Source organism: Dendronephthya gigantea, unplaced genomic scaffold (genome assembly GCF_004324835.1).
Source record: "Dendronephthya gigantea isolate DGI-Jeju-01 unplaced genomic scaffold, DenGig_1.0 000013F, whole genome shotgun sequence".
In the NCBI taxonomy this organism is placed as follows: domain Eukaryota; kingdom Metazoa; phylum Cnidaria; class Anthozoa; order Malacalcyonacea; family Nephtheidae; genus Dendronephthya; species Dendronephthya gigantea.
Genome location: NW_021163023.1, coordinates 1,816,141 through 1,830,308, shown reverse-complemented (window position 1 = coordinate 1,830,308; position 14,168 = coordinate 1,816,141). Strand labels below are relative to the sequence as shown.

Here is a 14,168-nt window from a genome sequence, read left to right as displayed (position 1 = left end):
GAAGTGCAAAGAAAAATATGAGCATGAACTCGGCATAATGGAAAATACGATTAGGTAACTCGCTCATACGAGGTTTTTGCTCGGGGGAACATAAGGTCACCAAACCATCAGCTAAACTCTGAAAATGTCCATGCATATGGTCGATAGCCATCGGTATAACAAACGATGCTATGATTGTAAAAAGCCACATAATCGCAATCGATATGTAGATCCTTTGTTTGGTAACGATGAATTCGTAGCGAAGGCAATATTTTATGCTGACGAAGCGTTCTATGGCGATACATGCCAAATGAAGACTAGTGCAAGACACCGTGATAAGCTCTAAAATGCCTTGAGCGACGCACACCTCCGGAACCCGGGTGCATATTTGCACGATTTTCAGCGTTAACGGTACAACCATGCAGAAGTCGGCGATAGCAAGTCCAGCGAGGTATATATTGGCTGGTTTTCGTAGAGCAACAAACCGCTTCATCGCCCACAGGACCATACCGTTCGCGAAGGCTGTTAATAAGATGACGGCCACCAGGAAAAAAATCGTAAAATCCTTCACCCAACCTCTGTCGAATATGTGATCCAGTGGTTCTTCGTTTGAGAGATTCATTATTGCTTGACCGTTTTCGGCAACCAAGTCTTGTTGTTTGTGTCTGATATATTCACTCCTAGTATGTGGGAAAAAGAGAATCGTATTTATAGCTATATGACGATTTTTTTCTCCAAAGGGGATCGTATTAAAACGGGAATTCAGATCTGGAATATAAGAAACGGAGTCGCTCTACAGGGAATTTTATAGGAAAGTCGATCTGTCGAAAGTTCTCAAAGTGATTTACCCAGCCATGCAATTACTGGAGTTTTGAAAGAAAAGTTGATTCACGTTTTCCAGATTTGAAAAGATAGGGGAAGAATTATACAACTTTCAAGTAACATTAACTGGAACGCCGAAAGTCCCTTGATTTTAATTGGCCTTGAAACGACACCGGCGGTATATACATCGTATTTAAGTGAAGCTTTTCAAAGTGTTTCCAGAGTCCAGGGTTTGCAACGATCTTTACCACGCTGCTTTTAAACACTTACAAAAACCCTCAGCATATGTAGGCCCGTGTATTATTTTTCGCATCAATGCATCTGGCAATTGCGTATAAATTAACGAAAGAAGATTGTCCATAATTGCAAAACGCAAGAAATCTCGATAAGAAATTGCTTCATCGAAGATAACAGCTGCTCAAACAGGTCAGAACGTCCGTTTTGAAAACACAGTTTTCACGTCCGTGCATGTCAAGTATTGAATCTTTCATATTATAAACAGCGGATATATAAGCGAACCGTCGATAAAATGATTTATTGCCTCTATAATACTAAACTGGAGTGCAAAAAACACTTGTGTCTTTTCGTATGAATGCATTCACATGAAAACGAGCTACCAAAATGCTGGAGAGAAGACAACGAGCAAATACAGCTTTGGTTCGAACAGCTGACCACTGACGTCAGCATATACTTCGAGTTAAGATTACTAAATTTGATTTAAAGACGTTTAAAACAGAGCTTTAGGCGGTCGTAAAAATAATTCTTTTTATTGTCGAGTCAGAATGTCCACACCATTACAAAATACAAAATATTTATATTGCTGTAGGATATTAATTGTCCTGTATGGAGAGATCTTAGCTAGTTCAAACAACACGTAAATAAACTAAATTCATTTCGATTGCAAAGCTTTTGGAGATTGACACAACAAAATCTTGCAGAGTTAGGCGAGAGCCTAAGGTTAGATTCAACCGAGCCTTAAGGCAATGTCGTACAAGACATTTCGCAACTTCAAAGACGAAGAGAACACTTAATTGTTGGATGTTTCAAACGAGCACTGACCTGGAATGCCGACGGATTTTCACGTTTCGGGCAAACGTAACAGAGGACCTGACGTTGTTTCTATGCTAAAATATTGTAGAATATACACACATATTATTATACATCAAAATAAATGCCATCATTTTTCATAGTTACATAAACTATATAAAACTAACACTCGCTTGAACTAGCTGGGGCCGGTTGTATGAAAGACGAATGGCGCTATCCACCCGGATAGTGATTTTTTCAACCGTTCTAAAAATGCTCGAAAAACGATAAAATTTCATCTTTGGAACAGATAATTATTGAAGAGGATCCTCGATTTAGGAATACTAAGATTTAATCAAAGTTATAGCAAACAACGGGCGATTTTAAAGCGATTGAAAAAACACTAACCGGCTTTCATACAACCGGCCCCTGATAAGTACAAAACCCATTCGGTAAGCTAGTTTTTTACATAACGTCTTCACAGCTAGGGTGCAAAAATGCACTAACTTTTAAGTAATTTCCTTAAATAATTTTTCATTAAGACCGTTTTACTCGGCACACTAAAAGTATTCTCAAATGGTACGGGGAAGCATTATATATATTTGACAATTAAAAACTGTTTATACCCGTTTACCTTTGAACAAGTTCGGCTCCAATGATGTCATAGATGTGGTATTGAATGCCCAATTTGGAATTCAGCTTATAGCTCTCTAGGTCCTACGGAAAATAAAATTTAGCATGAAAATCAACTGCAAATATCTTTTCTTAATTACAGTAAAAATTGTCGGTTGAGGTCGAAAATCACACAAACCTTGAAAAATGTACCGATTTTATTATAAATATATATATGCATCAAAGTTATTGCAAATTTCTCACCGCAAAATACGTCGTAGTTTATGAAAAACGCAATTTTACAAGCAACGCTCCGATATATATTGCTGTCTAATCGCCACAAATTTGTCGTCCAAATAAGCGGGCAGTCACAAAACATTAGTCAATATCAATACTTGTAATTGGTCTGTAAAATTTGCATATACTATATTTCAAGTCGCCCATCCGACCTCATATATTTGATGTTCCTGCAATTATTTTAATCTATTTACTCCGGTAATGCGGCATCTTCGTCGTAAAGTAATTTGAAATTCGAAAGAGCGGTATAGGCGCTATCTTTACCGAAGGTAAAATCTAGCTTCTTTTCAAAAACAAGGTCTCAAAAATTTGATCGTGCATGCGTTGGAAATTGAGTTGAGGTTAAAACTATATACTTTTTCACTTTTAACTTATCTTTACCGTACAATATCAGTTAAAAGATAAAGGCCTTGTGACGTGAATAAAATGAATTTATTCAGAGTTCTGAGAACATTTACGATCAATTCTTCAGGCATGTTTACACCATAAAACTGTTTACGATTTTTCGTGCGAATCGTCATGAACCATTTCACAGTTTGTTTTGGTAATTTAAAGCTCTCTCATATATGCAAGCATCTGGACCGAATTGCTCAAAAGAAAAGAATACCGGTGGCGTAGAAAACCGCCTTCTTACTTCTTAGAGCTCTAAACTACAACCATTTTGAGTATATTGCCAAAGAAAAGAATATCGGTGCCGTAGAAAACCGCCATCTTTGAGCTCTCAACTACAACAATTTTGAGTATATTGCCAAAGAAAAGAATATAATACCTGTGCCGTAGAAAACCGCCTACTTAGAGCTCTCAACTACACTGAACCAATTTGAGTATATTGCCGAAACGAATAACTTCGTTCGGCGCGAAAATACAGCCAGAAAACTCGCTTTGTCAAACATTACCCGTTGCAAAATTTCCTTAAATTTCCGCCTTCGTATCATTCTCAAAATAGTTTGCCTCCCTCGTGTGAAATTCTTCATAAACACACCAGCACCTGGTATCCCAAGCCACCAGCTTCCAACGTCGCGACATTGGAGTAAACCGCTGTTCACCAAAACCCTAAAACGAGTGCCATCTCATGGTTAAAAATACAAAGAAAAGGTTTTTGATCTTGCATGGAAAACAACGTACCGGCTTCGTTTTTTGGAAGGTCGACCGCAAGCGGGAGACCGCAAACCTAAACTGCAAGTCTTAGTTTTTCCTATAATAGCTCTGTTTTAGATCAACTTGAAGTCATTAATGTTTAAAGAGATATATATAGGCTTCGCAGAATTTGTGACATATGCATGAAAAACAAATTCGGGGGAATTCGCACGTAAAGGTTTAAAATAATTTAAACGATACTTATGAAATCAACAATTGAATACGTGCATAGGGTTGGACTCTGTTGATGATTTCGTGTGTTTTCTCTGGCATAAAATTGCTTACACAACAACTTAGAGGGTTTTAAGACTTTACGTGCATGCGTATATACGTACGTACAAAAAACGCGATAGTGGAAACTGGAAAGCCGGCCTAAGAGTAACGACGTGATCTTACGTGATATCAGCTTCTCCGATCTTGTTTTCTTGAGATAATGTTTTTGTGCTGACGCTAACATCGCAGCATCCAGGGAGGATCTCTGTTAAAAATTTCTCAAGGATGGTTGAGTTTTTGGAATTTTTTTTCATATTTACATGAGCTTTGAAATCTTCCATCAAGACCAAAGCAAATTCATCCGAACCAGAAATTAGTTTGAATAATTGTAGTTTTCGTTCTTGCCAGAGTTTGTTCTGAAATGACCATGTGATATGATTAGAAAATTCTAGTCAAATAGTTGTAACTTGAATACCATTTAATATGATAAAAGGCATATACCATACCGTACCATACCATACCATACCATAACATACTATAACATACCATACAATACCATACCATACAGTACCATACCATATACCATACCATACCATACCATACCGTACCATACTGTACAGTATCATACCATACCATACCGTACCATACCGTACTATACCGTACCATACCATATACCGTACCATACCATAACATACTGTACAGTATTGTACCATACCATACCATACCGTACCATACTGTATAGTATCGTACCATACCATACCATACCCTACCATACTGTACAGTATCGTACCATACCATACCATACCATACTGTATAGTATCGTACCATACCATACCATACCGTGCCATACTGTACAGTATCATACCGTACTATAGCATAACCTCCAAAGCAACAATACACCATACAGCATAGCCTATCATACCATATAACATCACACCACAACCCATTGCACAATAAAACACTACACCATACCATACCCTACAATACCATAATATCATATGGTACCATGCCATATACCATCCTACACAACACCATATGCCATACCATACATAATTACCATACATTAAAACATTCATACAACCATTGCATATTAGCCAATGATTTGGAAACATTACCAGTTGTCGATCAACAATCGTCTTATCCTTCACAATGCAATAGATCTGATGTTTCAAAATTATTGGTGGCAATAAATTTCCAAAAACCTTGTGTGGAAATATCGACTTGATGTACAAAATAGCAGCCATTGTGTCACTGGGTAGTTCAGCTGTGAAGACAAAGATTTGGTGGATAACAGTCAAATTCTGACACATGATTTTCAACAAATGCTGGCAACTTGTAAACTCATCAAATATATGCTACCACAATGCATTGCCACCACTCATTATTGTAGAAATGATCTACTTTCATCGTACTTCCTAAAAATTGCAGCAATCTATGTTATACATTATATTTGTTATACCTGAACTACTCTGCTTATCAGCTAAGCACGAATTATCATTATCATCGATTTTTTTTCTTTTTTTCGCCAATGAACCGTTCTGAAAATCCGATGATATTTCCGCCATTACGCCAGAAATACTTCAAGTAAACACGATATAATGTCTTAGGGGATATAACTGTTTTCAAATAGTTTTCGGGTTTATCTTGTAAAAAAAACTTAAGTTTTAGTATCAGAGCATCTTTTTCAACATGTACATATAGCCGTTGTTTTTCAAGATATTTTACCATTTTTAAAGCTAAATTCGAGTCGAAATTTGATAAAATCTGTTTTCCTTTGTTCTTCGCAGTACGCTTCATTGTAATTGTATGAAGTATCCTAGAGTTTTATATATTTATTATTTATTGTTTTTTATAATTTCTGTCTAAATTTCTGGCCAAAATGTGTTTATTTCATTCTCCGTTTCTTCTCTCTCTTGTGGTGTTTAAAATCGTTTTCTGCAAGTATGAACCTTACTGGGAATCACTGGATTCGAGACCCAACCCAGCATGGTACGACAAATCAAAATTTGGTATTTTCATGCACTGGGGTGTGTATTCTGTGCCAAGTTTTAGGGATTGGTTCTGGAAACACTGGCACGATGGTGAGCCAGCTGACGGGAAATTCACGAAAGATAATTACCCACCTTGGTTCAGATATTCCGATTTTGCACCGATGTTCCGTGCGGAAATGTTCAACCCTGATGCCTGGGCTGACTTGCTTGAAAAATCTGGTGCAAAGTAAGAGAACTCATTCATTGCATCTAAGGATATCAGAAAAATAGTCCAATTGGTCCAAATTTAATCCTTGAGATTAATAGGATTTGGTAACCCTAATCCTTAATTTAATCTTAATCTTAACCTTATCTCTAAGATTAAATTGCAAATGCTGCTGATAGTTTAAGTAGATTATGGTATCCTGGGCTTATCCAGTTAACAAAATTTAAAAGTCATCCCAATTCCCAAGTCATCCCATTCAATTTTCTGAGTTTTCTCATCCAGTTTGCAATATCAGATCAGTTGGCCTTTGTCGGGTAGTGCGCTTCATGGGAATAACATGAAGTATCCGGAGGCAATTTTCATTGTTCTTCGATCTGTCAAAACATGGCTTCATCTTTCTTTTCAATTCTCCTTCTTCTCGTGTCATTTAAAAGCGTTTTCTCCAAGTATGAACCAAACTGGGAATCCCTGGATTCGAGACCAAACCCAGCGTGGTACGACGAAGCAAAATTTGGTATTTTCATGCACTGGGGAGTGTATTCCGTGCCGAGTTTCGGCTCCGAGTGGTTCTGGAAAAATTGGCAAAGCGGCGACCCAGCTTACGTGAATTTCATGAAAGAGAATTACCCGCCGGGATTTGAATATCCTGACTTTGCACCGATGTTTCGTGCAGAGATGTTCAACCCGGATGCATGGGCTGATTTGCTTGCAAAATCTGGGGCGAAGTAAGATGTAATTCGAGATATTCTTATTCATATTCAGTGATTGCTGTCAGTTGTATTAAATTAACGTTTTAATGCATACTGTACGCATTAAGTATTTGAAAATTGAAACTCTAGCTCGTTTCTTTTTTTATCCTTTTCAAACAGTAAAAAAGCTCTTGGGTATATTGTGATTGACGCCTGTTTAAAGTATTTATCTTTGAATTTTGTCATTTGCGATGTTTAAATATTTACAATCAGGCAAGGACATGTTCTTGGTTTCCCTGCTTTTAAAAATAGATTAGATAAACGATTTAATAACAATGCTTGTTTGATAAATTGCTGCATTTGTCATTCTTTTAACCATATCCTTAAGTTATTTCCCCTTTTAAAAGTATATGCAAGCCTTAGAAAACTGTGGTTTCTTGCTATCTAAGTTTGAAAAATTGAGCAGAGATCTCAATAGGTGCCATATATGCAGTGTCAGGTCACAATGATAAAGTTGCACATTATGTGATGCAACCTTGTGAGGAATCTACTTTATCATTTCCATTGTTCTACTTAGTTTTTATAGTTGTAGAACCTACCCCTGTTTGTAGAATACAACATAATCTCTAGACATGTGTCTGATCTTGGCTCGTTTTATACTACCAACTCTTACCCCAGCCAAAGTTGGTCATTCAAAGAATTGCTCCTTACAAGAAAAATATGTCCATTTCAAAAATTTCAGTGAGGATGATACCAGTATTGATATAACTTAATTTACCTTTTAGATATTTCGTTTTAACAAGCAAACATCACGAAGGTTTCACCAATTGGAAATCAAATGTTTCCTGGAATTGGAATTCAGAAGATGTTGGACCACATCGCAATCTTGTGGGTAAGTTAGGAAAAGCACTTTGGTGTTAAAATTGTCACTAGAATTCTCTGGTAATAAGCAGTGTAATAATTCCATAATTCTCTGGTCTATGTTTGCATTCATTATGTTCCCACAGGTGATTTGGCAAAATCTATCCGAGCAAGAACAAAGATTACATTTGGTCTGTATCATTCGCTGTATGAATGGTTTAATCCCATGTACTTGGACGACAAGGAAAATGGCTTCAAAACTCGTGGTTATGTCACAGTTAGTATTTTTTGATTTTCTTTACAACCAAACGTCACACATTGTGGCCTGCGAAATTGAATAGTGTAAAGTAATAATAGAGAATAAAGTGTAATCTTATCCCCTCCTCCTCCTCCTCCTAAATCCATCCTTCAACCCCATTCATCCTGAGTCCCTTTTTCAACCCCCTCCTAAATCCCTCCTTCAAACCACCTACATCCATCCTTCTTCCCTAACCCCTCCTCCAAAATATCTCCTCCAAACCCCCTTCTTCCAAATCCCTCTTTCAACCCCCCCCCTCCTAAATGCTCCTGGCAACCCCTTTTTCTAAATCCCCCTTACAACCCCTCCTTAATTCCCTACTGCTGCATCGCCATCATCACCATCAACACCACCAACACATGACACCACCTTTACTTTTAGAACATACTGATGCCTGAACTGTATGACATGGTAAACACGTTCAAACCAGAATATATTTGGTCAGACGGCGATTGGGAGGCTTCGGACACGTATTGGGGAAGCACCGAGTTCCTGGCGTGGCTCTACAATGAAAGCCCTGTGAAAGACACAGTTGTAGTAAACGATCGCTGGGGCAGTGGATGCATGTGTCATCACGGGGGGACCTACACCTGCCAAGATAGATACAACCCAGGTAAAGTTCGCCCCCAAAATGTACCAGTTTTTCTAAAACATACCCAACTTCTCATTGATGCTGATCCAAACACGAGGGAATGTCAACTCAAGCAACATTCCGAGGTGTTTGGATCAGGCCATCAAAACACAGGAAATGCCGTTCAATTCTTGTATACAACATTCAAAATACCGTGAACATTCTGTCGCGCAGGCGTACTGCAGAAGCACAAATGGGAGAACGCAATGACGGTTGATAAAAAGTCATGGGGCTTTCGACGTGAGGCGAACTTAGATGATTTTCTCACCATTCATGAACTCATCTCAACACTGGCTGAAACCGTCAGGTATTAAACTTTAAATAATCTAGCTCGTGAAGTTATTTCTCTGGTGTGAGATGGCGAGAGTTTTTCTGCATGAATGTATTTCTAGTTTGTATATTTCCAGTAAAAACGGAATCACTGGCCTGAATTTCCATGAAACTTGTTGATATTTTTTGTCTTATAGTTGTGGTGGTAATATGTTGATGAACGTCGGTCCTACCCACGATGGTAGAATCGTCCCAATATTCCAAGAACGGCTCACGGAGATGGGAGATTGGTTAAGAGTGAACGGCGAAGCTATTTACGCGTCTAAGCCATGGAGAGTGCAAAATGAGACCAAAACTCCAGGCATATGGTAATGAATGATATGTAGACCGAAAATTGTGTTGTATAAACTTGAAGCTATTAAAAAACTCAAGAATTTAGGTTGAACGGCTATGGACATTGCAATGAGAAAAACAAAATTTATTTCAGAATTAATTTCGTTTTGCTTCTTACATATTTATCTTTCACAGAAGTCTTGAAATTTCGACACCGAATATTGATATTTTCGTTTGCTTCACTTTGATATATTACTTAACCTAACGTTCTGGGTGAAGTGTTACTGCTCATAACAAAAAAAAACACTTTCACTTCAGATATATTTATCAACAGTTAGCCAACCAGATTACTTGTAGTTCAATAGAACGTCGTTGTTCGTAAAGATTTCAAGAATTTGAACAAAAAAATGAAAATTTTGTGAACAAACTTTGTAGCGGAAAACTATGCTCAAAATTGCATCGTTTAAAAAGAAAATAACTTGAATTGTCATTTCCCTTTAATTAAGGATAAAATAAATAGTTTTTCAGTAATGTTTTTCATCTGAGAATCCCCCCACCCTCAAAAACCTTCGTTCTTTCCCAAGGTACACATCAAAAGACGGGATTGCCTATGCTATCGTTCTGCAGTGGCCCACCGACAACACTTTAGAGCTGATGGCACCAACGACAGATCCTTCTCAAACTAAGGTAGCTATGTTGGGGTTAAATGTGGACATAGAGTGGAAACAAGGGGCTGGAGGGAAAGGTATGGTCATTCAAATGCCCCAGGTACCTGTCTCGCAGATCCCCTCAGATTATGCCTGGGTAATGAAACTATCTAATGTCAAGTAATGTTTTGTAAAGGGCTCTAAAGACGCTTTCCTTTATACGGTAAAACGGCCCGACCAGTCCTGTTGTATTTCGATTCAGACCGAATACTGGTATTTTAGAGTGTTTTAAGAACTCTGCATTCAAGTATATCGTTATTTACATATGCCTAGAACGGAAGATGCAGTTTTATCGCTATATTCTTAACGAAATACTCTATTTCAATTCAAAATATGACCGGTCTGACCATTTTAGACGCTTAAAGGAAAGCGTTCTAAGACTCTTATTTTGCTAAAATTGCGCTGAGCGTGACACTAAAGATAGATTTATAAAATTATATATATATATATATATATATATATTAATTATTTTTAACATGATATACATCTTAATCAAAAATATAGTTATAATTTAACATTTAATGATAATCTTGGGTCCTGTGGACTTATCGAAGTTCGTTGCAATAAATTTAGGCTAGGCTCGCAGGGAAAAACGCTTGAAATAAACTAACCAAATATACAAGAGATAACAATAAACATTTTGTAATAAACAATGATAACAGTAACATAATAGATATAGTAAAATAATGGATGAAATAAAATGGATAATTTAAATACAACGCCATCTTCTAACCTTTCTTCCACCACTACATCGTCTGTCATTATTAGTTATCTCAGGTCTTTCAACTTTACCTATGAGAAAAATGAGTTCATACTCCAGTTCAACCAGCGCGATCAGAAATGGCGAGCTGGCGGTAAAGTGCGTCCATTTGATCCCATCATGCATCACGTGCGATATCACGGTGGCTTCTGATTGGTCGGATTTGCGTTCGCGTGTATTCAAGCCGAATTCGTTTATCGTGAGTTTTGTCATATGGAGTATCCTACATCCAGATGCTTCCGGTGAGCGGTCATCTTGATTCTTGATCTCACAGCGACCTGGCAACATTCCAAAGTGCTTCAAACTAAATTTTGGCAAAGTGACATACACAGGTGCTGGTTTAGCTCGGCCTAACTGTCTCATAAGCTCTTGAAACACATCTGCAGTTAATCTTCCAGAAATGGTGTCCACCCCTTTCGTTTTCTCATTCGGTAAAAACACCAACAGGCACATGTTGCGGGCGGTTAGAGGCAGTTGTAACACCGTTGCGTTCAGGTTTTTGCATGTTACGCAAACCATTCCTCCTTTTTGCACCATCATCTCAGCCTCAATGCTCTCCGTCTCTGAGATACGAAAAGTTCCCTTGGTCGTGAGGCTACTGAGAAACGGCTCTCTCCATTCCATGGTGATATAAACGGCTGATACGAAGAGTGTTTCTAGTGGAGAAATCTCAGAAAACTCTGCTGTACGTAGCTCGTCAGTAAATATTCCCGATTTGTTTAACTGTTGAAGCTTTCTCTGCAGTTTCTTAATATTGATAATCTTGTCATTCGCTAACGGTAGAATCCTCGTTTCACAGTATGTTGCGATGAGTTTTTGAACCTCCTTATCGAGTTTCAATCCATTTTCCAGCCAAACATTGTGGAGTATTGTCACCTCGTTTCCCAACAAGTCGCTTTTACCCTCCAGTAAATTACGCGTGAATTTTATCGCTTCGTGAAAATCTTCGTCCTTTTCCACGGAGTTTCCAATGCTTTCTTCATCTCTGTCGCCGGCCAAAAGACTTGCTAAGAACTGCAAGATCCCAATGCTTGCTGGAACAACGATGAAATTTTCCGAGCCATAGTTTGATAATAAATTAATTGCCTGATTGTTTACCAACTTCTGAGCTGCGCCTTTGATGTTGTTTATTCCAGCTTGCATTTTTCCCCGTTCCGCCTTGTGGAAAGAAAAAATATCTGAAAAGTCTATAAAATTTGCCTAAGACTTTGTTCTTAACACTCGCGATTTTTGCTGCGGTTTCCTTCTCTTGATAGATGTGAACGAGTGACTAGTCACGAATTCTCTGATGTATAAGAGTTCTTATTTGAACATCAGTAACTAATTCACTCATTCACATCTATCAAAAGAAGAAAATCGCAGCAAAAATTGAGAGTGTAAACGGGCCTTTAGGGATGTGATAGGGGTTTGAGAAACCAGGTATGGGGTGGGCCTTCTATCGTAACTAAGGCCGGTTCCCGCCACCCAAGGTTCCTCAGTCTTCTGAAATCAACAAAGACATTGCTAGGTAATTACATGCAGGAGATTTCCCCGGGCCTTTCTTAGCACTCAACCCTCCCCCTTCCCTCACCTCCCTTCCCTCAGCACTCCACCCCCCCCCCAGTCCCCTTTTTCACCCCCTCTCGCCAGCCTTGGTCCTAACCCAGGGCGTGCATCGTGATTCTGAAGCCCATATCTCGGCTTGGTAATGATCGAGTCGAATTCTACCTGGCCAGCAAAGCTGATTACCTCATTCCAAAATAACTCAGCCATGCGGAAAGTTCTTAACAATGTCGATTCAAGATAGCAAGACTCTACTCTAATAGTCTTGAACGTCAGCTTAAGGATATCCCCTGTAATATAAACGATACCCTGAAAATAAATTTGCTTAAATCAAAACAGACTATCATTAATACTGTGGTACAAACGAATAAACTAAAATACGTATCATATGACATATATAACTTACCATTATCATAATTCCTACCTTGTATCAAATCAAAGATTGCTCATTTTACGTTTTCATCAAATAAAGTTATTTTCACGCGGTTCTTAACATCATACAGAAGCATTTTGCTTGTTGAATTGCACGTTTGTGTAAAAAACAGTAGTTTCATATAGCCAGGTTACCAGGCAGTGAAGATGAGACTTGGCTATGTCTTTGTAAACATAACTCACTCATTGGAATTGTCATGTTAAGCACTTTTAGCGGGTGGCATGCATGCATAAGTATTTATGTCATTTTATGTAAAGTGTTTGTGCCACTGGTTTGTGCAGGTGCCCATGTTTACGTGTTGAGATAGCTGCGTTGCGTAAAACACGCAATCAGAAGCGTGCTCTCGTTTATCAACACGCGTGTTCAGTGGCTCAATCAATGTTTAAACAAATATCCCAAACAGATCATATGCAACCGGTATGTTTCATCGTGCATTCATTGTTTTATTTTAAATGAAGTTTCTTAAACGAGATTTCAGTTTGATATAGACCGAAAGCACTGAAATATAGCCATCATTTACACAGTTTTTACAAGCAATATCTATCAAAATTGATAAAATTCGTCCATACATAATAATTATGCAAAATTGTTAGTAATTGTTATTCTTCATATTTTTGACAAAATATCATAAATTATGGACATGCATGAATATCTAATCAATATCATATCCCGTTGCCTTATTTAAAATATCTTTCGACTTTCGTCTGGAATTTTCGACAGATAGCCGAGATAGGCGTATTCAATTTCGCTGAAGAATTGTTTTAAAGTTTTTCTATAATTCGTGACGGTATAATTCTACCCGATCTTTACTTCGTAAACGAGAAATGGTTTCACAGTTCACACGTTTCATTTTCGAAGGCTTTTTAAGTGATATCCACTTAGATTGTCTTAGACTCTAGTCTATCCACGAAAATAACTCTCAAGAATAAAACATTCTTGTGCTAGAAATATTTCCGGAGTGCTAAAGAGCAAGCCACTCGCGTGAGATTCAATTCAAAATAAAATGTCAACTTTCATCAGGTGACACATCGCTGGATTGAAATAAAACATTATTTTGCGGTTGAGAAAAGCTTTCTTCTCTAACTCGCCGAGTCAAACTCGCCGAGTCGAGCATTCTCGATTTCACTCGACAGTCGACACTCGATATTTCCCATGCAAATAAGTTCCTGTGTCCCGCAGAGTTTTGAGACCTAGCCTAACCAGGCAATTATAGTTAGTCAATTTCCAGCGAAGATAATACCACAATAACAATCGCTATAGTCTAATCTTTATAGGTATTACGAAGTAACCGTCAAACTTGTATCGTGAAACAAAAAAAATCCGCTTTCCAACTTAAAAGCTTATAGGCAAACAATATAAGCA

General features: G+C 38.0%; 3 protein-coding genes across 5 annotated transcripts; 1 reads left to right on the top strand and 2 right to left on the bottom strand.

Moving 5' to 3' along the window:
• Positions 1-573: 573 nt before the first annotated feature.
• LOC114519336 (serine/threonine-protein kinase 19-like) lies at positions 574-6,333 on the bottom strand. Its single transcript, XM_028539457.1, has 7 exons — positions 6,210-6,333; positions 5,202-5,350; positions 4,270-4,502; positions 3,633-3,789; positions 2,462-2,544; positions 1,861-1,925; positions 574-659 (listed from the first exon to the last, which is right to left on the bottom strand). The coding sequence occupies exons 1-6, from the start codon at positions 6,319-6,321 to the stop codon at positions 1,880-1,882; spliced, it is 780 nt and encodes a 259-aa protein (XP_028395258.1). The 5' UTR covers positions 6,322-6,333; the 3' UTR covers positions 574-659; positions 1,861-1,879.
• Positions 6,334-6,659: 326 nt separating this feature from the next.
• On the top strand, positions 6,660-10,568 carry LOC114519257 (alpha-L-fucosidase-like). The gene is made up of 7 exons (XM_028539358.1): positions 6,660-7,007; positions 7,757-7,863; positions 7,979-8,109; positions 8,512-8,743; positions 8,936-9,068; positions 9,229-9,399; positions 9,949-10,568. Exons 1-7 carry the CDS (start codon positions 6,667-6,669, stop codon positions 10,193-10,195), a joined length of 1,362 nt encoding a protein of 453 aa, XP_028395159.1. The 5' UTR covers positions 6,660-6,666; the 3' UTR covers positions 10,196-10,568.
• LOC114519258 (serpin B5-like) lies at positions 10,565-13,961 on the bottom strand. 3 transcript variants are annotated; one of them, XM_028539359.1, is made up of 3 exons: positions 12,780-13,961; positions 12,560-12,663; positions 10,565-11,989 (listed from the first exon to the last, which is right to left on the bottom strand). In XM_028539359.1, exons 2-3 carry the CDS (start codon positions 12,581-12,583, stop codon positions 10,781-10,783), a joined length of 1,233 nt encoding a protein of 410 aa, XP_028395160.1. In that variant the 5' UTR covers positions 12,584-12,663; positions 12,780-13,961; the 3' UTR covers positions 10,565-10,780. The 3 variants fall into 3 exon arrangements, with proteins under 3 accessions (XP_028395160.1, XP_028395162.1, XP_028395161.1); XM_028539361.1 differs by having other exon boundaries at positions 12,560-12,682; positions 12,798-13,961; XM_028539360.1 differs by having other exon boundaries at positions 12,798-13,961.
• Between the last annotated feature and the right edge of the window lie 207 nt (positions 13,962-14,168).

Coding starts and splice junctions, on each gene's coding strand:
- LOC114519257 (XM_028539358.1), top strand. CDS start 6,667: ATGGCTTCATCTTTCTTTTCAATTCTCCTTCTTCTCGTGTCATTTAAA. Junction 7,864..7,978: donor ACCACATCGCAATCTTGTGG/GTAAGTTAGGAA, acceptor ATGTTCCCACAG/GTGATTTGGCAAAATCTATC. Junction 8,110..8,511: donor AAACTCGTGGTTATGTCACA/GTTAGTATTTTT, acceptor CTTTACTTTTAG/AACATACTGATGCCTGAACT.
- LOC114519336 (XM_028539457.1), bottom strand. CDS start 6,321: ATGAATGAGTTCTCTTACTTTGCACCAGATTTTTCAAGCAAGTCAGCC. Junction 3,790..4,269: donor ATCGGAGAAGCTGATATCAC/GTAAGATCACGT, acceptor CACTCGTTTTAG/GGTTTTGGTGAACAGCGGTT. Junction 2,545..3,632: donor TTAAGGAAATTTTGCAACGG/GTAATGTTTGAC, acceptor TATTTTCCGTAG/GACCTAGAGAGCTATAAGCT.
- LOC114519258 (XM_028539359.1), bottom strand. CDS start 12,583: ATGGCTGAGTTATTTTGGAATGAG. Junction 11,990..12,559: donor CTGAGTTATTTTGGAATGAG/GTAATCAGCTTT, acceptor TCTTTCCACAAG/GCGGAACGGGGAAAAATGCA.